At 38.2% G+C, this 27526-nt stretch overlaps 2 protein-coding genes, 1 long non-coding RNA gene and 7 other non-coding genes across 10 annotated transcripts; 8 read left to right on the forward strand and 2 right to left on the reverse strand.

Moving 5' to 3' along the window:
* Positions 1–139: 139 nt before the first annotated feature.
* Positions 140–210, forward strand: trnag-gcc (transfer RNA glycine (anticodon GCC)). Its single transcript has one exon. It is a non-coding gene; the product is annotated as a tRNA-Gly (tRNA).
* A 773-nt stretch (positions 211–983) lies between these two features.
* Positions 984–1054, forward strand: trnas-gcu (transfer RNA serine (anticodon GCU)). Its single transcript has one exon. It is a non-coding gene; the product is annotated as a tRNA-Ser (tRNA).
* Positions 1055–2759: 1705 nt separating this feature from the next.
* Positions 2760–2830, forward strand: trnag-gcc (transfer RNA glycine (anticodon GCC)). Its single transcript has one exon. It is a non-coding gene; the product is annotated as a tRNA-Gly (tRNA).
* Positions 2831–4535: 1705 nt separating this feature from the next.
* Positions 4536–4606, forward strand: trnag-gcc (transfer RNA glycine (anticodon GCC)). Its single transcript has one exon. It is a non-coding gene; the product is annotated as a tRNA-Gly (tRNA).
* An 859-nt stretch (positions 4607–5465) lies between these two features.
* trnag-gcc (transfer RNA glycine (anticodon GCC)) lies at positions 5466–5536 on the forward strand. The gene has a single exon. It is a non-coding gene; the product is annotated as a tRNA-Gly (tRNA).
* A 1702-nt stretch (positions 5537–7238) lies between these two features.
* Positions 7239–7309, forward strand: trnag-gcc (transfer RNA glycine (anticodon GCC)). Its single transcript has one exon. It is a non-coding gene; the product is annotated as a tRNA-Gly (tRNA).
* Positions 7310–8168: 859 nt separating this feature from the next.
* Positions 8169–8239, forward strand: trnag-gcc (transfer RNA glycine (anticodon GCC)). The gene has a single exon. It is a non-coding gene; the product is annotated as a tRNA-Gly (tRNA).
* Positions 8240–13190: 4951 nt separating this feature from the next.
* On the forward strand, positions 13191–14164 carry LOC145659860 (uncharacterized). Its single transcript, XR_014125996.1, has 3 exons — positions 13191–13315; positions 13636–13762; positions 14130–14164. It is a non-coding gene; the product is annotated as an uncharacterized LOC145659860 (long non-coding RNA).
* A 5690-nt stretch (positions 14165–19854) lies between these two features.
* Positions 19855–21490, reverse strand: LOC113590277 (claudin-3-like). Its single transcript, XM_027030328.3, has one exon. It carries the CDS (start codon positions 21209–21211, stop codon positions 20564–20566), a length of 648 nt encoding a protein of 215 aa, XP_026886129.2. The 5' UTR covers positions 21212–21490; the 3' UTR covers positions 19855–20563.
* A 2715-nt stretch (positions 21491–24205) lies between these two features.
* On the reverse strand, positions 24206–25473 carry LOC113590278 (claudin-4-like). The gene has a single exon (XM_027030329.3). The coding sequence runs from the start codon at positions 25383–25385 to the stop codon at positions 24729–24731; it is 657 nt and encodes a 218-aa protein (XP_026886130.2). The 5' UTR covers positions 25386–25473; the 3' UTR covers positions 24206–24728.
* Positions 25474–27526: the final 2053 nt, after the last annotated feature.

The raw sequence follows: 27526 nt of genomic DNA on the forward strand, positions 1-27526 counted from the left end.
AACCATCATAGTTTCCAAAATTGCAACGGAAAATTGCACAAAATGCTTATTTTTAAGCATTGGTGGTTCAGTATGTATGATAAAGTCATCATAGTTTCCAGAATGGCAACGGAAAATTGCACAAAATGATGGTTTTCATGCATTGGTGGTTCAGTGGTAGAATTCTCGCCTGCCATGCGGGAGACCCGGGTCCGATTCCCGGCCAATGCATTCAATGACTCCTTTTGTTTTGTTAGTTGTTTAAAGCCTTTCCGTCACATTTCAGAACCTTCAGTCTAAAAATGCTTTTTGACTTTCTTGACGTTTCACTTTTTCTTAGTGTATATCTAATTGTTTTTCTATGCATATGGAAAAAATTCCACTTATGGCCCATCTGAAATTTTGGTTGGGTAATAAAATGATTTATAGGTTACTGTGATGCAAGTCTGTCAGTGCTGTGAGCCCTCCTTCTGATGGACAATATAATTCATAGCAAACATCGGTCATGGAAGAGTTTTCTCAAGTTCTTGCAAAATGGATTCTTCCTGTTGGTGATGAAGACACGTGTTCTTTGTGTAACCCCTAAAATCGCAAAACACTTGGGAATGGAATCATGCCAAGCTCGATGACGGACACGATTCAGTAATACTCATTATTGGTCTGATCTTTTACATATTTTGAAGATGAAGGCAGGAAATGTGACAGTAAGGATTAGTCCCAAAGCACTGAAAATGACTTTTTCATTGGCATTCATTATTAAAATCGTAGTGTATGTACGATAAATCCATCGTAGTTTCCAGTATTTTAACAGAAAATTAATAATGCTTGTTTTCAAGCAATGGTGGTTCACTATGTATGATAAAGTCATCATAGTTTCCAGTATTCGAATGGAAAATTGGGTAAAAAAATGCTTCTTTTCAAACATTAGTGTTTAATTATGCATGACCAAGCCATCATAGTTTCCAAAATTGCAACGGAAAATTGCACAAAATGCTTATTTTTAAGCATTGGTGGTTCAATGGTAAAATTCTCGCCTGCTATGCGGGAGACCCGGGTCCGATTCCCGGCCAATGCATTCAATGGCTCCTTTTGTTTTGTTAGTTGTTTAAAGCCTTTCCGTCACCTTTCAGAACCTTCACTCTAAAAATGCCTTTTGACTTTCTTGACATTGCACTTTTTCTTAGTGTATATCTAATTGGTTTTCTATGCATATGGAAAAGATTCCACTTATGGCCCATCTGAAATTTTGGTTGGGTAAGAAAATGATTTATACGTTACTGTGATGCAAGTCTCTCAGTGCTGAGAGCCCTCCTTCTGATGCACAATATCATTCATAGCAAACATCGGTCATGGAAGAGTTTTCTCAAGTTCTTGCAAAATGGATTCTTCTTGTTGGTGATGAAGACACCTGTTCTTTGTGTAACCCCTAAAATCGCAAAGCACTTGGGAATGGAATCGTGCCAAGCTCGATGACAGACAGGATTCAGTACAACTCATTATTGGTCTGATCTTTGACACATTGTGAAGATGAAGGCAAGAAGTGTGACAATAAGGATTAGACCAAAAGCACTGCAAATGTCTTTTTGATTGGCATTCATTATTAAAAGCATAGTGTATGTACGATAAATCCATCGTAGCTTCCAGTATTTGAACAGAAAATTAATAAAAATGCTTGTTTTCAAGCAAGTTTGGTTCAGTATGTATGATAAAGTCATCATAGTTTCGAGTACTCGAATGGAAAATTGGGTAAAAAAATGCTTCTTTTCAAACATTAGTGTTTAATTATGCATGACCAAGCCATCATAGTTTCCAAAATTGCAACGGAAAATTGCACAAAATGCTTATTTTTAAGCATTGGTGGTTCAGTGGTAGACTTCTCGCCTGCCACGTGGGAGACCAGGTTCCGATTCCCGAGCAATTCATTCAATGACTCCTTTTGTTTGGTAGTTGTTTAAAGCCTTTCCATCACCTTTCAGAACCTTCACTCTAAAAATGCCTTTTGACTTTCTTGATGTTTCAGTTTTTCTTAGTGTTTGTCTAAAGGTTCTTCTATGCATATGGAAACGATTCCACTTATGGCCCATTTGACATTTTGTTTGGGTAATAAAATGATTTATAGGTTACTGTGATGCAAGTCTGTCAGTGCTGAGAGCTCTCCTTCTGATGGACAATATCAGTCATAGCAAACATCGGTCTTGGAAGAATTTTCTCAAGTTCTTGCAAAATGGATTCTTCCTGTTGGTGATGAACTCACATGTTCTTTGTGTAACCTCTAAAATCGCAAAGCACTTCGGAATGGAATCGTGCCAAGCTCGATGACAGACAGGATTCACTAATACTCATTATTGGTCTGATCTTTGACACATTGTGAAGATGAAGGCAGGAAGTGTGACAATAAGGATTAGACCCAAAGCACTGAAAATGTCTTTTTCATTGGCATTCATTATTACAAGCATAGTGTATGGACGATAAATCCATTGTAGTTTCCAGTATTTGAACGGAAAATTAATAAAAATGCTTGTTTTCAAGCAATGTTGGTTCAGTATGTATGATAAAATCATTATAGTTTCGAGTATTGGAACGGAAAATTGGGGAAAGAAATGCTTGTTTTCAAGCATTAGTGTTTAATTATGTATGAGAAAGCCATCATAGTTTCCAAAATTGCAACAGAAAATTGCACAAAATGCTTATTTTTAAGCATTGGTGGTTCAGTATGCATGACCAAGCCATCATAGTTTCCAAAATTGCAACGGAAAATTGCACAAAATGATGGTTTTCATGCATTGGTGGTTCAGTGGTAGAATTCTCGCCTGCCATGCGGGAGACCCGGGTCCGATTCCCGGCCAATGCATTCAATGGCTCCTTTTGTTTTGTTAGTTGTTTAAAGCCTTTCCGTCACCTTTCAGAACCTTCACTCTAAAAATGCCTTTTGACTTTCTTGACGTTTCAATTTTTCTTAGTGTTTGTGTAATTGTTTTTCTATGCATATGGAAAAGATTCCACTTATGGCCCATCTGAAATTTTGGTTGGGTAATAAAATGATTTATAGGTTACTGTGATGCAAGTCTCTCAGTGCTGAGAGCCCTCCTTCTGATGCACAATATCATTCATAGCAAACATCGGTCATGGAAGAGTTTTCTCAAGTTCTTGCAAAATGGATTCTTCTTGTTGGTGATGAAGACACCTGTTCTTTGTGTAACCCCTAAAATCGCAAAGCACTTGGGAATGGAATCGTGCCAAGCTCGATGACAGACAGGATTCAGTACAACTCATTATTGGTCTGATCTTTGACACATTGTGAAGATGAAGGCAAGAAGTGTGACAATAAGGATTAGACCAAAAGCACTGCAAATGTCTTTTTGATTGGCATTCATTATTAAAAGCATAGTGTATGTACGATAAATCCATCGTAGCTTCCAGTATTTGAACAGAAAATTAATAAAAATGCTTGTTTTCAAGCAAGTTTGGTTCAGTATGTATGATAAAGTCATCATAGTTTCGAGTACTCGAATGGAAAATTGGGTAAAAAAATGCTTCTTTTCAAACATTAGTGTTTAATTATGCATGACCAAGCCATCATAGTTTCCAAAATTGCAACGGAAAATTGCACAAAATGCTTATTTTTAAGCATTGGTGGTTCAGTGGTAGACTTCTCGCCTGCCACGTGGGAGACCAGGTTCCGATTCCCGAGCAATTCATTCAATGACTCCTTTTGTTTGGTAGTTGTTTAAAGCCTTTCCATCACCTTTCAGAACCTTCACTCTAAAAATGCCTTTTGACTTTCTTGATGTTTCAGTTTTTCTTAGTGTTTGTCTAAAGGTTCTTCTATGCATATGGAAACGATTCCACTTATGGCCCATTTGACATTTTGTTTGGGTAATAAAATGATTTATAGGTTACTGTGATGCAAGTCTGTCAGTGCTGAGAGCTCTCCTTCTGATGGACAATATCAGTCATAGCAAACATCGGTCTTGGAAGAATTTTCTCAAGTTCTTGCAAAATGGATTCTTCCTGTTGGTGATGAACTCACATGTTCTTTGTGTAACCTCTAAAATCGCAAAGCACTTCGGAATGGAATCGTGCCAAGCTCGATGACAGACAGGATTCACTAATACTCATTATTGGTCTGATCTTTGACACATTGTGAAGATGAAGGCAGGAAGTGTGACAATAAGGATTAGACCCAAAGCACTGAAAATGTCTTTTTCATTGGCATTCATTATTACAAGCATAGTGTATGGACGATAAATCCATTGTAGTTTCCAGTATTTGAACGGAAAATTAATAAAAATGCTTGTTTTCAAGCAATGTTGGTTCAGTATGTATGATAAAATCATTATAGTTTCGAGTATTGGAACGGAAAATTGGGGAAAGAAATGCTTGTTTTCAAGCATTAGTGTTTAATTATGTATGAGAAAGCCATCATAGTTTCCAAAATTGCAACAGAAAATTGCACAAAATGCTTATTTTTAAGCATTGGTGGTTCAGTATGTATGATAAAGTCATCATAGTTTCCAGAATGGCAACAGAAAATTGCACAAAATGATGGTTTTCATGCATTGGTGGTTCAGTGGTAGAATTCTCGCCTGCCATGCGGGAGACCCGGGTCCGATTCCCGGCCAATGCATTCAATGACTCCTTTTGTTTTGTTAGTTGTTTAAAGCCTTTCTGTCACCTTTCAGAACCTTCACTCTAAAAATGCTTTTTGACTTTCTTGACGTTTCACTTTTTCTTAGTGTATATCTAATTGTTTTTCTATGCATATGGAAAAAATTCCACTTATGGCCCATCTGAAATTTTGGTTGGGTAATAAAATGATTTATAGGTTACTGTGATGCAAGTCTGTCAGTGCTGAGAGCCCTCCTTCTGATGCACAATATCAGTCATAGCAAACATCGGTCATGGAAGAGTTTTCTCAAATTCTTGCAAAATGGATTCTTCCTGTTGGTGATGAAGACACGTGTTCTTTGTGTAAACCCTAAAATCACAAAGCACTAGGGAATGGAATCGTGCCAAGCTCGATGACAGACAGGATTCAGTAATACTCATTATTGGTCTGATCTTTGACACATTGTGATGACAAAGGCAGGAAGTGTGACAATAAGGATTAGACCAAAAGCACTGAAAATGTCTTTTTGATTGGCATTCATTATTAAAAGCGTAGTGTATGTACGTTAAATCGATCGTAGTTTCCAGTATTTGAGCAGAAAATTAATAAAAATTCTTGTTTTCAAGCAAGGGTGGTTCAGTATGTATGATAAAGTCATCATAGTTTCGAGTACTAGAACGGAAAATTGGGTAAAAAAATGCTTCTTTTCAAGCATTAGTGTTTAATTATGCATGAGAAAACCATCATAGTTTCCAAAATTGCAACGGAAAATTGCATAAAATGCTTATTTTTAAGCATTGGTGGTTCAGTATGTATGATAAAGTCATCATAGTTTCCAGAATGGCAACGGAAAATTGCACAAAATGATGGTTTTCATGCATTGGTGGTTCAGTGGTAGAATTCTCGCCTGCCATGCGGGAGACCCGGGTCCGATTCCCGGCCAATGCATTCAATGGCTCCTTTTGTTTTGTTAGTTGTTTAAAGCCTTTCCGTCACCTTTCAGAACCTTCACTCTAAAAATGCCTTTTGACTTTCTTGACGTTTCAATTTTTCTTAGTGTTTGTGTAATTGTTTTTCTATGCATATGGAAAAGATTCCACTTATGGCCCATCTGAAATTTTGGTTGGGTAATAAAATGATTTATAGGTTACTGTGATGCAAGTCTGTCAGTGCTGTGAGCCCTCCTTCTGATGGACAATATAATTCATAGCAAACATCGGTCATGGAAGAGTTTTCTCAAGTTCTTGCAAAATGGATTCTTCCTGTTGGTGATGAAGACACGTGTTCTTTGTGTAACCCCTAAAATCGCAAAACACTTGGGAATGGAATCGTGCCAAGCTCGATGACGGACACGATTCAGTAATACTCATTATTGGTCTGATCTTTTACATATTTTGAAGATGAAGGCAGGAAGTGTGACAATAAGGATTAGTCCCAAAGCACTGAAAATGACTTTTTCATTGGCATTCATTATTAAAATCGTAGTGTATGTACGATAAATCCATCGTAGTTTCCAGTCTTTTAACAGAAAATTAATAATGCTTGTTTTCAAGCAATGGTGGTTCACTATGTAGGATAAAGTCATCATAGTTTCCAGTATTCGAATGGAAAATTGGGTAAAAAAATGCTTCTTTTCAAACATTAGTGTTTAATTATGCATGACCAAGCCATCATAGTTTCCAAAATTGCAACGGAAAATTGCACAAAATGCTTATTTTTAAGCATTGGTGGTTCAGTGGTAGACTTCTCGCCTGCCACGTGGGAGACCAGGTTCCGATTCCCGAGCAATTCATTCAATGACTCCTTTTGTTTGGTAGTTGTTTAAAGCCTTTCCATCACCTTTCAGAACCTTCACTCTAAAAATGCCTTTTGACTTTCTTGATGTTTCAGTTTTTCTTAGTGTTTGTCTAAAGGTTCTTCTATGCATATGGAAACGATTCCACTTATGGCCCATTTGACATTTTGTTTGGGTAATAAAATGATTTATAGGTTACTGTGATGCAAGTCTGTCAGTGCTGAGAGCTCTCCTTCTGATGGACAATATCAGTCATAGCAAACATCGGTCTTGGAAGAATTTTCTCAAGTTCTTGCAAAATGGATTCTTCCTGTTGGTGATGAACTCACATGTTCTTTGTGTAACCTCTAAAATCGCAAAGCACTTCGGAATGGAATCGTGCCAAGCTCGATGACAGACAGGATTCACTAATACTCATTATTGGTCTGATCTTTGACACATTGTGAAGATGAAGGCAGGAAGTGTGACAATAAGGATTAGACCCAAAGCACTGAAAATGTCCTTTTCATTGGCATTCATTATTACAAGCATAGTGTATGGACGATAAATCCATTGTAGTTTCCAGTATTTGAACGGAAAATTAATAAAAATGCTTGTTTTCAAGCAATGTTGGTTCAGTATGTATGATAAAGTCATCATAGTTTCGAGTACTAGAACGGAAAATTGGGTAAAAAAATGCTTCTTTTCAAGCATTAGTGTTTAATTATGCATGAGAAAACCATCATAGTTTCCAAAATTGCAACGGAAAATTGCCTAAAATGCTTATTTTTAAGCATTGGTGGTTCAGTATGTATGATAAAGTCATCATAGTTTCCAGAATGGCAACAGAAAATTGCACAAAATGATGGTTTTCATGCATTGGTGGTTCAGTGGTAGAATTCTCGCCTGCCATGCGGGAGACCCGGGTCCGATTCCCTGCCAATGCATTCAATGGCTACTTTTGTTTTGTTAGTTGTTTAAAGCCTTTCCGTCACCTTTCAGAACCTTCACTCTAAAAATGCCTTTTGACTTTCTTGACATTGCACTTTTTCTTAGTGTATATCTAATTGGTTTTCTATGCATATGGAAAAGATTCCACTTATGGCCCATCTGAAATTTTGGTTGGGTAAGAAAATGATTTATACGTTACTGTGATGCAAGTCTCTCAGTGCTGAGAGCCCTCCTTCTGATGCACAATATCATTCATAGCAAACATTGGTCATGGAAGAGTTTTCTCAAGTTCTTGCAAAATGGATTCTTCTTGTTGGTGATGAAGACACCTGTTCTTTGTGTAACCCCTAAAATCGCAAAGCACTTGGGAATGGAATCGTGCCAAGCTCGATGACAGACAGGATTCACTACAACTCATTATTGGTCTGATCTTTGACACATTGTGAAGATGAAGGCAAGAAGTGTGACAATAAGGATTAGACCAAAAGCACTGAAAATGTCTTTTTGATTGGCATTCATTATTAAAATCATAGTGTATGTACGATAAATCCATCGTAGCTTCCAGTATTTGAACAGAAAATTAATAAAAATGCTTGTTTTCAAGCAAGTTTGGTTCAGTATGTATGATAAAGTCATCATAGTTTCGAGTACTCGAACGGAAAATTGGGTAAAAAAATGCTTCTTTTCAAGCATTAGTGTTTAATTATGCATGAGAAAACCATCATAGTTTCCAAAATTGCAATGGAAAATTGCACAAAATGCTTATTTTTAAGCATTGGTGGTTCAGTATGTATGATAAAGTCATCATAGTTTCCAGAATGGCAACGGAAAATTGCACAAAATGATGGTTTTCATGCATTGGTGGTTCAGTGGTAGAATTCTCGCCTGCCATGCGGGAGACCCGGGTCCGATTCCCGGCCAATGCATTCAATGGCTCCTTTTGTTTTGTTAGTTGTTTAAAGCCTTTCCGTCACCTTTCAGAACCTTCACTCTAAAAATGCCTTTTGACTTTCTTGACGTTTCAATTTTTCTTAGTGTTTGTGTAATTGTTTTTCTATGCATATGGAAAAGATTCCACTTATGGCCCATCTGAAATTTTGGTTGGGTAATAAAATGATTTATAGGTTACTGTGATGCAAGTCTGTCAGTGCTGTGAGCCCTCCTTCTGATGGACAATATAATTCATAGCAAACATCGGTCATGGAAGAGTTTTCTCAAGTTCTTGCAAAATGGATTCTTCCTGTTGGTGATGAAGACACGTGTTCTTTGTGTAACCCCTAAAATCGCAAAACACTTGGGAATGGAATCATGCCAAGCTCGATGACGGACACGATTCAGTAATACTCATTATTGGTCTGATCTTTTACATATTTTGAAGATGAAGGCAGGAAGTGTGACAATAAGGATTAGTCCCAAAGCACTGAAAATGACTTTTTCATTGGCATTCATTATTAAAATCATAGTGTATGTACGATAAATCCATCGTAGTTTCCAGTATTTTAACAGAAAATTAATAATGCTTGTTTTCAAGCAATGGTGGTTCACTATGTAGGATAAAGTCATCATAGTTTCCAGTATTCGAATGGAAAATTGGGTAAAAAAATGCTTCTTTTCAAACATTAGTGTTTAATTATGCATGACCAAGCCATCATAGTTTCCAAAATTGCAACGGAAAATTGCACAAAATGCTTATTTTTAAGCATTGGTGGTTCAGTGGTAGACTTCTCGCCTGCCACGTGGGAGACCAGGTTCCGATTCCCGAGCAATTCATTCAATGACTCCTTTTGTTTCGTAGTTGTTTAAAGCCTTTCCATCACCTTTCAGAACCTTCACTCTAAAAATGCCTTTTGACTTTCTTGATGTTTCAGTTTTTCTTAGTGTTTGTCTAAAGGTTCTTCTATGCATATGGAAACGATTCCACTTATGGCCCATTTGACATTTTGTTTGGGTAATAAAATGATTTATAGGTTACTGTGATGCAAGTCTGTCAGTGCTGAGAGCTCTCCTTCTGATGGACAATATCAGTCATAGCAAACATCGGTCTTGGAAGAATTTTCTCAAGTTCTTGCAAAATGGATTCTTCCTGTTGGTGATGAACTCACATGTTCTTTGTGTAACCTCTAAAATCGCAAAGCACTTCGGAATGGAATCGTGCCAAGCTCGATGACAGACAGGATTCACTAATACTCATTATTGGTCTGATCTTTGACACATTGTGAAGATGAAGGCAGGAAGTGTGACAATAAGGATTAGACCCAAAGCACTGAAAATGTCTTTTTCATTGGCATTCATTATTACAAGCATAGTGTATGGACGATAAATCCATTGTAGTTTCCAGTATTTGAACGGAAAATTAATAAAAATGCTTGTTTTCAAGCAATGTTGGTTCAGTATGTATGATAAAATCATTATAGTTTCGAGTATCGGAACGGAAAATTGGGGAAAGAAATGCTTGTTTTCAAGCATTAGTGTTTAATTATGTATGAGAAAGCCATCATAGTTTCCATAATTCCAACGGAAAATTGCACAAAATGTTTATTTTCAAGCATTGGTGGGTCAGTGGTAGAATTCTCACCGGCGACACGGGTCCTATTCCCCGCCAATGCACTCAATGAGTGCTTTTGCTTTAGTAGTTGTTTAAAGCCTTTCCATCACCTTTCAGAACCTTCACTCTAAAAATGCCTTTTGACTTTCTTGACTTTTCAATTTTTCTAAATGTTTGTCTAATGGTTGTTCTAAGCATTTAGAAAAGATTCCACTTATGGCCCATCTGAAATTTTGTTTGAGTAATAAAATGATTTATAGGTTACTGTGATGCACGTCTTTCAGTGCTGAGAGCCCTCCTTCAGTTGGCCAGTATCAGTCTTAGCAAACATCGGTCTTGGAAGAGTTTTCTCAAGTTCTTGCAAAATGGATTAGACCCAAAGACCCAAATATTTCTTTTTCATTGGAATTCATTATTAGAAGAATCATTTATGTACGATACAGCCATCATAGTTTCCATTATTCGAATGGAAAATTGTAAAAAGTGCTTCTTTTCAATCATTGTTGGTTCATTGGTAGAATTCTCATCTGCCACACGAGATGCCCGGGTCTGGCTTGACCCGTGATATATTCAGTAATAACAATTACTAAGATGAACTTTGAAATAATAACAATTACAGAGGTGAATCTTGATATTGCATGAATGATATTTGCATAAACTGTACCTTTAAGCCTTTAGACATCGTACTGCAAATTTCAATTTCAGTGTCATTTATTAGTAAAAGTTTAGTTCTTGCACAATAACACCATATTTTCTATTAATCATTATATTGAAATTATTGGAAGTAATGGAAAATATTGGTCACGTGATATATTGTTAAATCTGTGGAAAATTCCATGTATCAACTGGGTAGATCACCACCCCAATCTTAGCATCCTCACAAAAGCAAACAACCCTTATCAAACTCTATTGGATGGGTCACTGCATTAGCATACCTGACTCCTGTCTCCCTAGTTCTCTGCTCTCAACTTTGCCAAGGCCCAAGTTGGCCAAAGGCATCAATTCAAATACCCCTCAAGACTTACCTTAAAAAAGGCCAGATTGACCTCGCTAACTGGGAAGCTCTGATCATTGTTTGTCCCCTATTGCACCGCATGATCCATCAAGAAGTACTGAACTTTGAGACCGACTACCTCTCCAATTAGGCAGACAAAAGATGACGACAAAAGGAGAAGGAGAAGAACTCAGTTCTGCAGAACCAACTGGCAGCAGTCATAGTAGTCATTGCATAAATTAGCAATCTTCATGGGTGCCATCCTCATTTCTGCCAATGATGACCCTGTAAGGTCATAACAAGTTAAGTAAATTATCATCATATTATCTAGGTGATGCTGGTTGGCAAGATACTAAGATAACTAAAGAGTCAGAAGTTGGTTTCTTATTCACCAGTTTCTAAGTAAAGTTAAGCTGAATTCATCAAAACATTTTAGCATTTTCAAAACTATGCAGCTTCCAGACTTCAATCCAGTCAGGGTGGAGTTTATACTGCATATACAGTGCATAAACATCTCTAACTGGTGAATGTTTGATGAAATATCATGAAGCTTTATAGGCATATGTCCCAAGAGAGTCTGGGGCTAAGAGAAAAGTTTGACACATGCATTACAACTGGGTGCTACAAATGGTCTCACACATAATGATTGTCCATATATCTCAAAAATTGGTACACAACCTTTATATGCTAGTCTGGCATAGATATTATTTGTGTGAAATCCTTTCAGTAAAAATGGTGAATGCTATCATCTAATCAGTTTTCATCAATGGTTAGCTTTGAGTAATCATCAAACTTGAGTGGTTGAATGGGTTTAAGGCTGTAAAATATGATAGAACTTGGCCAGTAAGCAGAACTATTGGTGAGATCAATAGAATAACACATTGTCACACAAACATCTGTTCATGAAATTTTGTAGACAAAACCTGGTGAATGTGCATCCATGGGAGTTATTATGGAGTCCACTGCACTTTGCATCAACCTTACAAACCGTGCTTGTAACCCTTGATTGCCACTTGTAGCTACATTTTATATATTTTTTGTTTGTATCGTCAAGCCAAATTTGTGTAATGCTCCTCTTCTAACAATATTGAAAGTTTCACTGCTTCAGGGTACTGGGCCAATTCATGGATATCTTGTTTTAACAAGTAAAAGTATTTGTATATATCTCTGATTAATGAAATATTACATTATAGTTTCCACATCCTCTGTCTTACATTAACCATTTAATCATTTTTCTCTGGCCAGCCATTTTCCCTGTCAACTACTCTATGTTTGTAGTCACTTAGCAAAAAAAATGAATTTGTTAAATACTGGGTTTTTGAGTAAGACAGCAAAAGGGACTCAGTCTTCTGAGTTTGTTTATCTTAATAAAATTTTACCAAACATGTATGTCTACAACCCAGTGTCTTGAAGGGCTCTTTGGTCAACCTGGACAGACTGGCTCAAGATGGGCAAATAATCCAAGCCCAGAACACACCCAGTCATCTTGGAATGACTAAAACACCAGCTGCTAGCACCGGACAACCATGAGCAAAGAGGAGCAGCTCCTGGCCCCTCTCTGATGCTCACTAGGGTCGAGATCTGGGGATCACAGGAGAGTCATGGGGAAAGCCAGTGCGTGTTAAGACTGCAAAACAATAGTGTCACATAACCTAATTTTCACAGGCAAAGATTCAGTGATTGTGCCTCAAGATGAAGTGCACAGTGATTTCAAAGCACCAAAGCATAGTCTCTCTTTTACTGGTTGAATTTGTTTACTGGTTATGTGGACATCCTTTATTTATATGTTCATTTTTTTTACTTATTAATGCATGAGGTAACGTCATAATATGACAAATCTAGGGGGTGGAGCAGACTACAGCATAATGTTCACGACTCATGTCACCATCTAGAGCAGGTACATCCATACTGTCACAAAAATAATGAAGACACAGTTTGATTTAAAAAATTATATTTAAATATCCTCCCAAAGCAAGGATACATATGACAGCGGGTGGTTATGAAGGTACATAATATATGATAGATTATGAAGCACTGTGTCATTAACATAGGGTATGCTTGGTCAGTGACTGTCAATATCAACATCACAAAGTGATAAATGTTGTAAATAAATTTTAACTGAAGGTTATTTGTCACTGTTTATAAAGTCTTTGGGCAGTGTGCTTTGTATTGTGTCACGTCTATTGTGATTAATGCACCTGCACCACATCTGCCTGGCCACCGGAGGTCACCCTCACTACACTACTAACTGCAGTCATGGCAAATTATGGTTTTTGAAATCTTTGCCTGGTGCAATATCTTTGAACCTTGGACTGTGTATGGCTTGTAATACTTTTACTTTAACATTCAGTAGATTGATCATGACTAACTGTCTGAGCCTCAATCATCACAGCTATACTACACTGTAAGTGGTTGGGAAAACACAGCCAATATGGTGTGTCTAGTTTCCAGAGAGATCTAAAGGTAAGCATGTACACTACACTACACACTACACAAAAACTCACTTAGTGATGTTTTTGTATAACTCATACAGCTGTCTATAAAATGGCTAAAAACAAAATTCCATAATCAGTTTGTTACTATCAATATACAGGGCTATCTAAAATATGTAACGTATGTAAAAATATATAAAATATGTAAATAATGAGCTACAATACTGAATTATGATTTTAATAATAGCTAAATAATTACACACTTGTGGTATGTTCTTCTCAAAGCAAAACTGACTGCAGTATCATTTAATCTTGGTCTTGAATCGTTTTTCATTATAGTTTTTATTTCAGTGTATGCAATGCCAGAGAGTTGTCTAATTCTACCATTCATCCAGACCATAAGGGGATCGTGCTTCCAGAGAGTCTGCTTGGGATGCAGGCTTCAGCAGACTTTGCTTGTAGAATTACACAAACAAAGGTGTGATGATATAAACAAAAGAGGAAAGATTTTTATCAATAGTTCAATTAAATTTTAATAATATATGTTACCTATGAAATGACAGGTTTAGTTAATTGTGGCTGTTCTAATTTTTATTATAAATTCTGGTCTTCGATAACAGTAGGTCCACTGGCTATGACATCATAACTTGTTCTGTAATCTGGATTAAGAGAAATTGCATACTTAATTGCTACTTAGAGCAAGAGCCTGAATTACCATTTGACATTAACACAAGATCTAAAGGCTCCCATTCCAAATGATGGTGAAAGTAATTTAAAAATAAACCCCTGGGCTGTAGGAACCAATATATGTGGAAAATGACGAAGCTATTCATTCTCTTTCACAGGTGAAACATTAATTTTGCAAACAAGGAGAATAACCATGGACACTTGTACTGCCCTGCATTCTGTGCTAAAAGGGAATTTACCTGAAGGTAACACTCAATAATCCTTAAAATGTGGTTAACCACTTGACATTAGAATCACAGATTGAGCTATTAATCTTCACCTCATACTCCAGTGTTGCTCATTTCTATCCCAGTATTAACTTTACACCCCCCCCCACACACACACACCCAACATTCATCAAGTCACATTTCATCAAAATAATGAAATAGATTCAAAAAATTAATCCGTCATTACTATGAGAAAAAAAAAACTAGTGAGTGCAACACAATCTCTCGTATGAGCAATTTTAAAACAAATATGGTCATAAGAGTTGTTCTTGCATGAGGCCTATTGTCTTTATATCTTTTTAAAATATACCCCAGTATAAAATTATGAAAAATTGTATATTTTATGGAGAATGAGTAAACCATTGTGTGTACTGATCAGCTCATGTGGTCTGAGTGTCAGCTTTCATAATGGAAAAACCTGGCATGAGTAACTCTGCATATTGATTACACTTCCTTAAACATCAGAGTTTCCATTGTCTGCTTGTCCAGACTGCATTGTCCTAGACATCAAGGCAATTTTGCATATCTTCTAATATAAAATATTCAGCACAAGCTGTAAGGTGGTACAAAGTGTTGTAACTTTTCCTTTAAATTTGTACCCTTCTTTTGAACCTTTGGGCAGGTTTATTTGTGTACATAAATCTAGACGTTAAACGGGGTTTTGACGAGGTTTGAAAGATCTCTGCATCTGCAGCCTTCCCTCACCATCACCTTCATGTTGTTAATAGTAATAAATTGTTAGTTATTGCTCTTTGGAATTCACTGAATGCCAAAAGCACAATTATGATCATGCTTCACTACTGCTCTATTGCAAAGTATTAGTATAGCATGGTGCAATCCCAAATAAACCCGAAGAGGGCGACATGGATACACATCAGAATTAAAAGATTAGCAGGGAGCATAATTGAGACTCCTTCACAAATGCAGAACAGGGAGAAAAATGCCCGCTTATATCCACCAGAATTTCTGAATTAAAAGTTACTAATGATTCTTAGACATTATTTTTAATGCAGAGTAAGTGAAATATGGCTCTGACACTTAATGTCTATAAAAACAGATTTCTCATTAGGTCTTGCTGGCACGTAGCAATAATTTATTTTACTTTATTAATAATTTCAAAACTTCCTAGAATCCTACAATACAGGCACAATGAAATATGGCTCTGACACTTGATGTCTATAAAAACAGATTTCTCATTAGGCCTTGCTGGCACTTAGCAATAATTTATTTTACTTTATTAATACTCTCCAAACTTCTAGAATCCTACAATACAGGCACAGAAGTTCGACTGAGTGGACATCTGCTGTGCGAGATCACAAGGCCCTGTGGTTTATATTGTTTTAATGCTCAACAGATCGCTGGGTGAGCCTGTATTCTCTGTCTTTCCATGAGGGAATACACCCATCCATATAGAAATGCCACAGTGTATCTTATATCCTCATCTTCTTTTTATCCTATTAACTATGCAAGACATACAAGTCTCCTGCTTCCTTAAGACTGACCAGTGGCTATGACATCATGATTTTGTTTTTGTGTAATGAATAATTATTTTACATCTCTCAGCAGTACATGTACATTTTACATCTACTGCATTTATCAGACACTTTCATCCAGAGCGACTTACAGAAGTGCTTTGTCATTTACTCATAGAATACCTCCTAGTACAATGCAGTAAGTTAGAGTCCAATATACCAATAAAATAGAAGCAGGTACTCATTAAGCCAAGCCTAGTTAGCCTATTTAGCCTAGCAAGATTTCATATTATATTACAGAACTACAAATAGCAGATAATTATTCTAAAGAGCAAGAGAAGTGGGTGGAGCAGCAAAATTGGCTCTTTTTTTTTTTTTGCAAGTTCTCCTCATAAAAAGACAAGTGATGAAACATTAAAAGTGTCTGAGAGGAAAAAGCATGTGCCAAAGAATTTAAGGAGTAATTTTTTAAAAATATTTTTTTTTCTGTGAGTGATTTACAATATCTAGAGAAATTAAAATGCTCTTAAATGTAAATTCACATTTATAATGCTTCTGCAAAACACATTCTTTGGGTTCAGTCTGACATGAAAGACCATCTACCTATTTATGACTGTCTCACACATTTTCATTTCCTTTATGAAGTTCCTTTTAGGGCAGTGGTGAAGATGCTTGACTAGTAACTGGAAGGTTGCCGGTTCCTGCCCCACCTCTGCCAAGCTGCCACTTTTGGGCCCCTGAGTAAGACCTTTAAGGCCCATAAAAGTATCAGATAAATGCCATAAATGTTAGCTTATGCAGAACCATCTGTTCAGTGCACAGTGTATTAACATGGAAAGGAGGTCAGTGTACCCACATGAAGTAAAATGTTTAAACAGAAAGACATGGATATTACCAGACTCGGGGGTGGGGTGGAGTTTTGGTTGCAAACACTGTCATTAACACTTACATGTATGGCTGGTAACACTATGCTTGAATAGTCTGTTTTAATAGCAATATATCAGCCAGCAAATAAATTTTCCCATAGAGTAAAATATTCCCTCAACATTGAGGAAATATATTTCAACAGTCTGACTGGTGACCAAAGCCCCCTGTTAATGGGGCTTATAATACTTGAAACTTTTATACCTTAGAAATTGTCGCTGTATGACCCCTCCCCCCCAAACATCTCCGTGCGTGTGAGTGTGTGTGTGTGTGTGTGTTCATCAATGTGGCCACACCCTCCTTGTGTCTCACACCTGCTCCTTATTGTGTCGTTATCATATGTATAAAGGTCTGTTGTTTGTGTGTTTGTGTTGTTGGTTTTTGCCTCTGTTAGTGTGAGTGTCTAAATGTCAAATAAACATGTGTTGGTCTGTCACGCTACTTGTCCCTGCATCCTCCTTAAAGCCTCCGCATTACATAAATACTTTGTTATGCTGTTATGCTCAAGTATGACAGCACTAGAAACCTGCACTCAGTACCATTTTCTATTGTTTCTTTCGCCTATAAAAAGACTTCCCTAATAAAGTGTTTATGAATAACTTAAAATGTTATTACTAGCTACTGGAACATAAATACAGTAACAGTGTAACAGTGATTGGTAACTTGCCAAAGAGTGAGCCCGCATTCATGTATATCATTAAATATCAGTGAGATCTGATTACTTAACTTAGTTTGTCTTCTCTATCAGTGTTCATCACACCTCTCTTCTTAAACAGATATTTGTTCCTTTGTAACTACCATTTAACCAAAAAGATATCCTACATTAACACATGAAAGTAAATTCAGATTTTACATGTTAAGAAGTCACTGATACCATTTTTATTTGTGTCATAACCATATTTGTTTCACTGCCCTTACTTTATACTTATACATGCATGATAAATGTAATGATATGTTTAGTTAAGGGTAGTATTGGATACTGTTTCTAACCCACTGCTCTCCACTCTGACCCTCTGCCAACTGGCTCAAACTGGAAGTAAATGCTACACTTGACAGAGATGCATTGTTACCTAGCAACCCTTTGTTCCCTGCCCCCTCCAGTATCGGTCACATGACAACAGTTTCAAGGAAAGCAACAGAGTTAGGGAAGAGTTAGGTTTCCCTGAGACATCTTAGCTCTTAAAAAAGTCGAGGGTTTCTGTAAAGAACCAGCTGGTGTATGTGAGACTAGTGCTAGCTTGAGAATATCTAGGAAAGTGAGCTGGGCTGGTCTAAAGTATTGAAAGAGCTAAATCAATGTATTGGTTTTATATTCAAAAGCATTAAATATCAATGACAGGACATTCTGTTCAATAGTTCTGTGTTTAGAAAATTTGCTACATTTTTAAGCTATTGTACACTTGAAACTTTAATTGATTTATATATTTAATAAAATATTTAATTTGTATTTTTTTCTTTCTGTTTGTTGAGTGACACAGAACTGTAATTTGGTTGTAGATGGTCCTACACCACAGTGACATGGTATAGTGACTCAGGTAATGCGAAGTAACCAATGACAAAGCAGATACTGGGACATGGGCAGTATGTTTGTAATGCCTAATAAAGATAAACTGCACAGTACCTGCTGAAACTGGCTTAAACTATGCAGCTGCTGACGTCACATAGATGGAAGCTTCGGACCAGATGCTAAATTGGTAGATAAAAGAAAGTACCAACATTTCCCATAAGCTTACTTGTCCTGGGGTTATTCCTTTAGTACTGTGTCCCAAACTTCAATACATTTACATAATGGACTGGACAAAGATCCTGCTGGAATTACATCCAGAATAGCCTCCATTGTAATATGAGTGTTAGCATCGCCATGCCTCAGGCTTGGAGAATAGAACTCAGTGGTAAATGAATCATTTGTGGTCATGACCATTCATGTACATTTGACTTGAGTAAATGGAAAACACTAACAAGAATGAAAAACACTAATTAGATATTTTGTTGACTTTTGTCTGTGATCTTAAATCAAATGCTTGTACTCCCACAACATTTATCCAAAGCAACTGACGATTACAACAACACAGCTTGAGCAATTGTGGGTTAAGGGCTTTCGTCATGGACCCGCCAGTGGTGGGGCTTGAACCAGCAACCTTTCAATCACGAGTCAAGTAACCAGGATGCAGCCAGGTTCATGCATATGTGTCTGAGGAACTGATAGAGAGACAAACTTCTGGTTTGTTGTGCAACTGATCTCTGTCCTCTGCCTGGAGTTTTCCATTATGCAACAGGTGTAATTACTGTCAGTTGCTAGTTTATGGTCTAAGGTGTGACATCACAGAGTCTCCATGAATTCTAATATTAATCTATTTAACTAGAGGTTGTGTTTTGACTTGCTCTGCATGACCTGAGTTGTCATGGTGTTTTAACTGTCAAACCATTAAAACCACAGCTCCCAATCCAGGTGCTCTGTTACAGAGGGCTAGTGTCGGCGCTGACAGTAAGACAGCGTCACAGCCTTTGTCTGGATGACGGTGATCCTATAGAGTTCCAAGGCACAGGTGCTGCTGTGTGCTGGGATCATATATCCACACGGCTGTCAGCCACATGCCACCATCAGTATTTCACTGAACATCTGTCAGATGGTGCCTCACTTGGAGGCTGTAGGTAGATAGACTGACAGAATCTGTTCTTTCCTTTATGTTTCTGCAGTCATGTACAGTAATGTGAGGAGAAGAGTATTTACTCCTTAATGAGAATTTTAGTGAGTTTGATGAGTTTTCTTAAAAACATGATCCATCTTTTGGTTATAGCTACAAATTTTGGAGTGAAAAAATTTTAATTGAAAATACTATTTTAACTGAAATTGGAAAGTTAATCCCTTACATGTAAACAGGTATAGCATTACAGATTCATGTGACTTTGTTTATTTATTTATTACCCTGGGCTATTATTGTTATTAGTTTTGAAAATGTCTGGAATTTATTATGGTCCAGAATTAATTTCCGCCCATGGACCCCATTTTGCCTAGTAGGGTATCTGGTAGTCAGTCAAGGTTGGTTTGGTTGCATTTAATAAGGTGGTTCACCTTGGTTTTATTTATGACACAGCTACTAATCCTGCCAAACTGATTAATCTGTATCTTCTGTCATTCTAGGAAGATTAAAATGAGGGCAAACAAAGAACAATGAATTAACTAAATGTGACACTAACAAGATCAACATTTATTACATGAACACACTCTATTCATGCATACCAACACACTCTATGCATGCATATCAACACAAGCTTTCATTCTCTTACTCAAAGGAGCAGAAATGTTCTGTGAATATCACAGGGCCGTGTTTTAGCACAGCTTGACACAAATGTTCCTCTGCGCCTAATTGCCCACAACAAGGCATCACAGCTCCTGGATTTCAGTTGCCTGTGTTACAAGGATGAATGTGAAGAACACTACAATGTACACCAGCTCAGATAACTGTTTGCACTGGAAGCCTTGTTTTTCTTCATGAGTAAATTCAGCAAAATCTTTCCCATGTAACGTCCTCAGTCTTATCAACCACTGATGGTTAAAGACATGATATAAATACTTTTTGAAACACTTTCTGAAGTAAAAAAAAGTTACATTTGTTGGTATCGTGAATGGTAGAATTGTCCTTTACTGCTCAAGTCACAAATTAAGTTCAAGAATAATCTGTAAGAAAAGCACAAATTCTTAATGACAAATGTTTTCCTTCATGGGAAATTTTCAGTATAAATATTTTGTAGTAATCACATGACAATAAGTCAACCCCATCTTTTCAGATGCCAGCCAAGTGACTCACATGATCAGTCAAATGACATATATCATCAGTAAACGTTTCCCTTCATACGGGGCCTGAGAGAGCACTTCAGTACCCTTGTCCTGAAATTTAAGCCGTTTCTGGAGTTGGCCTTCTTTTCAACTCATACGTAATCCCTCCGGTCGTATGCAGCAGCGACCGTGGAGCGGGGGGCTTGGTAAGACATCTGGGAGGGGCTGTATTTCTTCTCCCGAGGGGGACATGAACAGCAGAGCAGTGAGCCGCCCAGCAACAGGAGAGCAGCCGCAGCCAAGCCGATGTAGAGTGCAGCCCCCAGCTCCCTCCGCTGGGAATCAGACAGCAGTGGGTTATAGAAATCCCTGATGATGGTGTTGGCATTCCAGCACACAGGAATGAGCTGCATGAGGCTGGCAGCAACAAAGAGAACCCCGGCCAGGATGACCACCTTGGCCTTGGCCGTCTCGTCCTCGATACAGTTGGTGCACTGCGCTCCGACGATGAACACCAGCACGGCTACAACAATCAGCAGAATGGAGATGACGGTGAGAGCCCGGGCAGCCTGCAGGTCTGTGCTGAGCGCCAGCATGGAGTCGTAGATCTTACACTGCATCTGCCCCGTGCTCTGCACCACACAGCTCATCCACAAACCCTCCCACATGATCTGTGCTGTCACGATGTTGTAGCCGATGAAAGCCGTCACCCTCCACATGGGCAGAGCGCACGCGATGATGGCCAGCATACATCCCAGCACACCCAACACGATGCCTATGAGCTCCAGGCCGGCAGACATGGTTGCAGCTGCTCCCAGTCTCTGTGAGGACCCGTAGTGTGCTCAGCAATTGCTGGTTATGGAGCTGCATGTGTCAAAGCCTCAGAGCCAGCAATGTGGATCCACTACCTGACAGTATCCTTTGTACCCCAGATCAGGTAGAGAGGTGGAGTCCTCCAGAGCAGTGACATCACAAAGAGGAAGTCTTACACGCCCCTGACCTGTTCTTGCTCTGGTAAAAAAAAAAAAAGACACAGAAATGCTATGAATTAAGAGTTTTGAGGGAAGAATTAAAGAAACATGTTGGAGTTGTAAAGTATCTTAAACAAGTGTACTTAAACTTACTTAACTGTAATATTCTTTTAAAATAGCCTTTATTGGTTGTTGTTATTATCATTATTATTATTATTATTATTATTACTGTTGTTGTTGTTGTTGTTGCTTGCTGTTGTTGTTGTTGTTGTTTCAGGGGCCACAGCACCAGTGAGGTGTCTTGATAAGAAAGCATTAACTATTCAATAACTAACCAAAATAGAACTTTACAAAAAATGTATGAGAACTAATTTCCCAGAAAGACAATAAAAAATGATTATTGCATTCTCATTTATTTATTTATTTATTTATTTATTTACTGCATTTCTAAATGGTGGAACAGAAAGACAGTGCCTACAGATATTATGTAAAAAGTTATAATTGAGAAGACAATGGAAAAATCAGTCAGTGTTGCCAAGGCTTATATATCCCATCATCTGTGTCACTCTAGAGACTTGAAGAGAAAGACTAAAAGGAGTAGGTATCAGATATGTATAGTAGACCAACTCTTACAGTCATCAGGTCTGTATAGTAGACCAACTCCTACAGGCATCAGGTCTGTATAGTAGACCAACTCCTACAGGCATCAGGTCTGTATAGTAGACCAACTCCTACAGGCATCAGGTCTGTATAGTAGACCAGATCCTACAGTCATCAAGTCTGTCCAGTAGACCATCTCCTACAGTCATCAAATATGTATGGTAGACCAACTCCTACAGTCATCAGGTCTGTATAATAGACCAACTCCTACAGTCATCAGGTCTGTACAATAGACCATCTCCTACAGTCATCAAATATGTGTGGTAGAGCAACTCCTACAGTCTTCAGGTCTGTATAGTAGACCAACTCCTACAGTCATCAGGTCTGTACAATAGACCATCTCCTACAGTCATCTCACAATTGTAAACTTGTAGCAATTTGCACAAATGGTATGAAAAGTTGTGGAAGATTAAGCTTAAGACTAGTGTTGGATATATTGGATTCCCTCTTGGTAAGGGTACACTGCTGACTGCTGACTGAGCTAATTATATGACAGACACAGGGTTAGCCAGTGAGGACAAAGTCAAAGTTGAATATGCATTCATTGTTTCTATTTTTATATTGTACATATACATATTTTATATTGTAAACCAGTCATGGTACAAAATGTCCATGTCAGGTCTAGACTGGCTCTCTGCCCATAGCTTGGTATGAACAGATTTGTATAAGCTATAAAGTTTAGCCATGGAGAGATTTTTCAACAGCCCAGTGCAAATTATAAGAGATGCATTCACTTTATGATACTTTTCCCACTTTTTGTTACAGTTTGTCCCTACCAGTAGTACAACTTTCCCCAGTATTAACATTGATTGTAGCATTGGAACTCTTTATATTTTACATCAATTGATAAAGTGTGTGGTGGTATAATTTTTGTCATAATATGTTATAAGAGATCTGAAATAAAAATTCTCAGAGCCATATGTTTTGAGACAAAATGTTTTTTCAGAAATTCCAAGTCTTCTCCTGTACAGCTTGTACACAGTGTGCGTTCTTTTGAGGGAGTCGAACTTCACTGAATTTCATGTTTACTCTTTTACAATGTGCCAGAGAAACACCCATCTAAAAATTCCTAAGATACATAAACTCATTATGAAACTCTAATCAGATCCAAAGAGTAACAGTTAAAACTACAAAGGGGACTGTGATTAGAAGGGAACCATGGAATAGCCATCCTCGTTAGATACCTGAGCTGAGTAAACAAATGATGTTCACTTCATTGCAAAATCGGGGGGGGAGTTATTTTCTAAATGACTGAGTACATTTTCTCCATGAGCCTATATGTAAATGTTCTGCTTACAGTTCAAGATTCCCTGAGTAACAGCTCAGGAACTTCCCTCTCCTGTCCTTAACTTGTGATTCCTGAGCCATGAGCCCTGTGAGTCGTCTGTGTTTGTGGATCTTACAGATGTTTGCTCATCATTTCAGTGCCCTTGGGGTTTAACTGCAGGGCGGGGCTTTAGATATGGCCCAGAAACTCAGATAATTCTTCCTTGACATTCCACAGGCCGGTGTTGAAAACCCCCAGCTGGTCTCCTCCCCACTACAGTGAAACAGTTTCATTGTCCAAGGGTGGTTTGGCTTTAGACTGGAGTCTCAACAAGGGCAAGATTCTTGTACAGAACGCTAACAGAGCTTTGAGAAGCAGATAGATAAGCTCAGCTCAGCACCTCATTCCTGAGGTCCTGTGGACCTCTCTCAGGCTGATTGGCCCCCCTATGCTCCTTTCTTCCTGCTAGTGCCCCATACAAAGACACAGAAATCTGTGAGCAGAATGTGATGGCATTCGTTAGTGATGATGGAATTGGAAGTATTTGTAATTCAGCAAATGTTTTGGAAAAAATATATATTAAAAATTTAAGACACTAACACCTAAATATCTAATTAAGACATTAGCATTTAACACCACAATCGTGGGAGTACCAGACTAGCATAAAACCGATAACCTTGTTTAGAAACCACCAATAAAAATATAACTAAAGTAAAGAATGGGTTATATGTTAAACGTTCAATTTAGTTGAATTACCAAATCAAAGTACTGTTATCTTTCAAATAAATATTTGTGGTGTCACCTTATCTTAAGTAGTAGTTTAAATATTAATGAATGTAACATAATGAATGAGTTGAGCTGCATGAGGGATTATTACATAATTAAATAACTATAAGTATCTCAAAAGTCTTTTTTAATAGTTTTAAAACAACAACCACTCATTTTAGGAAACATTTGTTTGTTATACTCTGATAGAGGATATTCTGAACAAATTTCTACTAAAATAAAAAATGAATTACACAAATACAGTTCTAATTGGTCTGAGTAAATTGTTTAAAAAGCAGTTTGTGTAATAATCAATTCTAAAACCATAGCCCCCCACACACACACACACCCACACACACACACACAGACACACACAAGAAGAAAAAAAAACAACCAAAAACAAAATTGCTGTACAGTTAATATGCAAACCACAACCAGAATATGTAGAACATAACCTTTACACGTAACTTTTAGATGTAACAAAACAAGAATATTTACTCAGTAGTTACAGTAACCCGTTTGCTTTATTTGGAAACACATCGATTTTCCAAGTGCGTTTTTTTTTTTTCTCTTTTTGGGTCAGTGTTATCAGTCTCTCAGTCTGATCAAAGCAAGTGCAAGGTTTCCAAAAGTCCCTCATACCAATACCATAATTCACACATAGTCTTTCCTGTCATAGCCGCTGGGTGCCACTGACCGCGTGGTGGAGTAGACCATCCTGCCTGCCGGACCGTACCTCTTTTCCTCTCGTGGGGGGCAGCTGCAGCACAGAATCACTCCCCCGATCAGTAGCAGAGCGGCAGACGCCCAGCCCAGGTACAGAGATGCGCCTATCTCCCTTTTCTGTGCCTCAGTAATGAGCGGGTTGTAGAAGTCCATGATGATCGCATGGGCCGACCAGGAGACAGGGATCAGCTGCATAACCGCAGCACAGACAAAAGTCGCACCGGCTGCAATCATCACCTTGGCCTTGGTCTGCTCCTCCTCTATGCAGTTAGTGCACTTGGCTCCTACAACAGACACTAAGACTCCCAGGACACCCAGCAAGATGGAGATCACGCAGAGGGCCCGGGCAGCCTGCAGGTCAGAGCTGAGCGCCAGCATGGAGTCGTAGACCTTACACTGCATCTGCCCCGTGCTCTGCACCACACAGCTCATCCAGATGCCCTCCCAGATGATCTGCGCCGTTACGATGTTTGAGCCGATGAAGGCCGTCACCCTCCACATGGGCAGGGCACAGGACACGATGCCAACGATCCATCCGAGAGACGCCAATGTGACGCCCAGGATCTCCAAACCCAGAGCCACCATTCTATTCTCCTGAAAGCGTTACACTCGGAGGGAATCCAGTCCAGAAATGAAGGCACACAGTTCAGTTGCTGAAGGAGATTGTCAGCGGTGGCCCACTGCTTTATAACCATGTAATGTGGGGAAGGTGGAGTCTTGCCTGGATGAGCTCTCATGGGGATTGGTCAAACCTTTCAAAATAGCTTTTTTTCTAGAGTAACCTTGGCAAGGAAACATTTTAACAGCCTGCTCATGGTAGCTCTCACACAGAAGAAATAGTGAATTGATAACCAGGCTCAGGGGCACCTGGTTAAAAGATAACTGAAAGGTTATAATTAAACCACAAAACGCATGAAACCTCAGGAGACTCGTGTGACCTGGGGGTTCTGGGTCTGTAATTATGGACAAGAGCACATTTGCCACAGTATCACAGCTTTGGCCATAAACTACCATAATGTGAAGCAAACTCACCAACATCACACGAAGACCCTTGACACTATGTGATGACAAATTCTTTGGTTTCCTTAAAGGAAAGACTAATGGCTCACGCATTGAAGTAGAGTAATCAGTCAGTCACATGACCAAATGACCCCTGAAAGAAAACATCAACCGTTTGCTAGTGGTGGGGCAGTTTGCTTTTGTTTTTCTTTAAGTATCAGCCAACGGCAAACAGAAACTGCATCTGCCCTTTTTAGACATGATTAAGCTCACACACATACAGTAAATCCAGTTTTATGAGGTTGTTACTGACAGTGTAACCCTTTGCAATCTGGTCATTGTAGGTTTGAAGGCAGTCATTTCATGCTTGCTGTTAATAACTTCTTTGCTGGAACAGTGATAAAAATTAAGATAAGTAAGATTTTTTTCACACTCTTTTGTGCTCTAAAGGTATAAACTTAGAAAGTTAGAAAGAACGTAGAAAGTTAAAGCTGTCAGGTCATGTAAGCCTGAAAGGTGAATCATTGACTAAGTTTAACCAAAGTTCTGAACATTTTTTACAAGATTTTCAATCATGTTACATAAAGAACATTTTATCCACACAATATAAACACACAGCAGAAGCCCATATGAGATGTGATATGAAGAGCAGTGTTAAAGGAAGCTTTGTAATGTCTTCTATACAAGTCTGCAGTATTAAATTAAAATGCTAAACTAACAGTATAGCAGCTAACCCTTCAGAGCAGGTCATAGGTTTTAGCCTGGCTGTCTGCTGCTCACAGAGCAAAGGGCACTTCAAAATGTGCACTTTCTAGTGCAAAAGTCAGGATTAAATCTTAGACTGGACCCAAAGAACTGGACCCAAAATTGATTTTCATAGTCTCAACAGCAAATAATTTGAACATTTTGAACACTCAAACATGTTAGTTTTAATTTTATATCAAAGATTTAAATCTTTTCACGACTTTATCTTTGTGTACTAGAAGAGTATGGATGTGAATTTCCCTTTATCAAGCTCCACTTGCCAGTTCACTGCAGCGACAAGCACTGACACTTGATGTCACAGTTCTCAATACTTGGTGGCGCAGAGGGCATTTTTTTAGCTCTTGTTCATTTTCTCACAAATATTTTGTCAAGAATGATACATTTTGGTTTTGGCTTTGATCCATTTTTTGACTGTGTAAATATGTTTAAATATAGACATGGACATATTTGATAGATTTGGAACACAGCTCCAAAGCGGAACTCTAGTATCATTCTGTATGAATTTTCCCACATTGGCATTTTAATTGGCAACTTCATTTGGTGAATTTTGCGGCATGGTTTCCAGACCTCTCTGTATCATGTATCTGTATCTGTTGTTTTAAAGATAACAGTTGTGATATCAAGCAAATTCCTCAGCTTTCGAAACTGTAAAAGCTTTATTTTTCATTATGTTTTGTCTGGCATTTCCTCTTTGGCCAGTGTTTAAACATATATTCTTGTCATATATTACCCTGACCAAACAAAGGAATCCCACAGCAGTAAGGGTCTTGTGAGACTCATGAGTTTCACCAATGGGCCTATTGTGACCTCAGAACATTATCCACCTAGCAACAAGGCAGGCACTTTCATGTCAGAGTGGCAAGTTCCAGTTACTCCCCCTGAAATGAAGAGGAGACATAAAGGAGGGCCGAGGAGCCCAGAACAACGGCCCTGTTGTGCCTTGCTCATATCCACAGCTGAGC

The sequence above is a fragment of the Electrophorus electricus genome, chromosome 11 (genome assembly GCF_041902795.1).
Source record: "Electrophorus electricus isolate QZ-2024a chromosome 11, ASM4190279v1, whole genome shotgun sequence".
NCBI classification, from domain to species: domain Eukaryota; kingdom Metazoa; phylum Chordata; class Actinopteri; order Gymnotiformes; family Gymnotidae; genus Electrophorus; species Electrophorus electricus.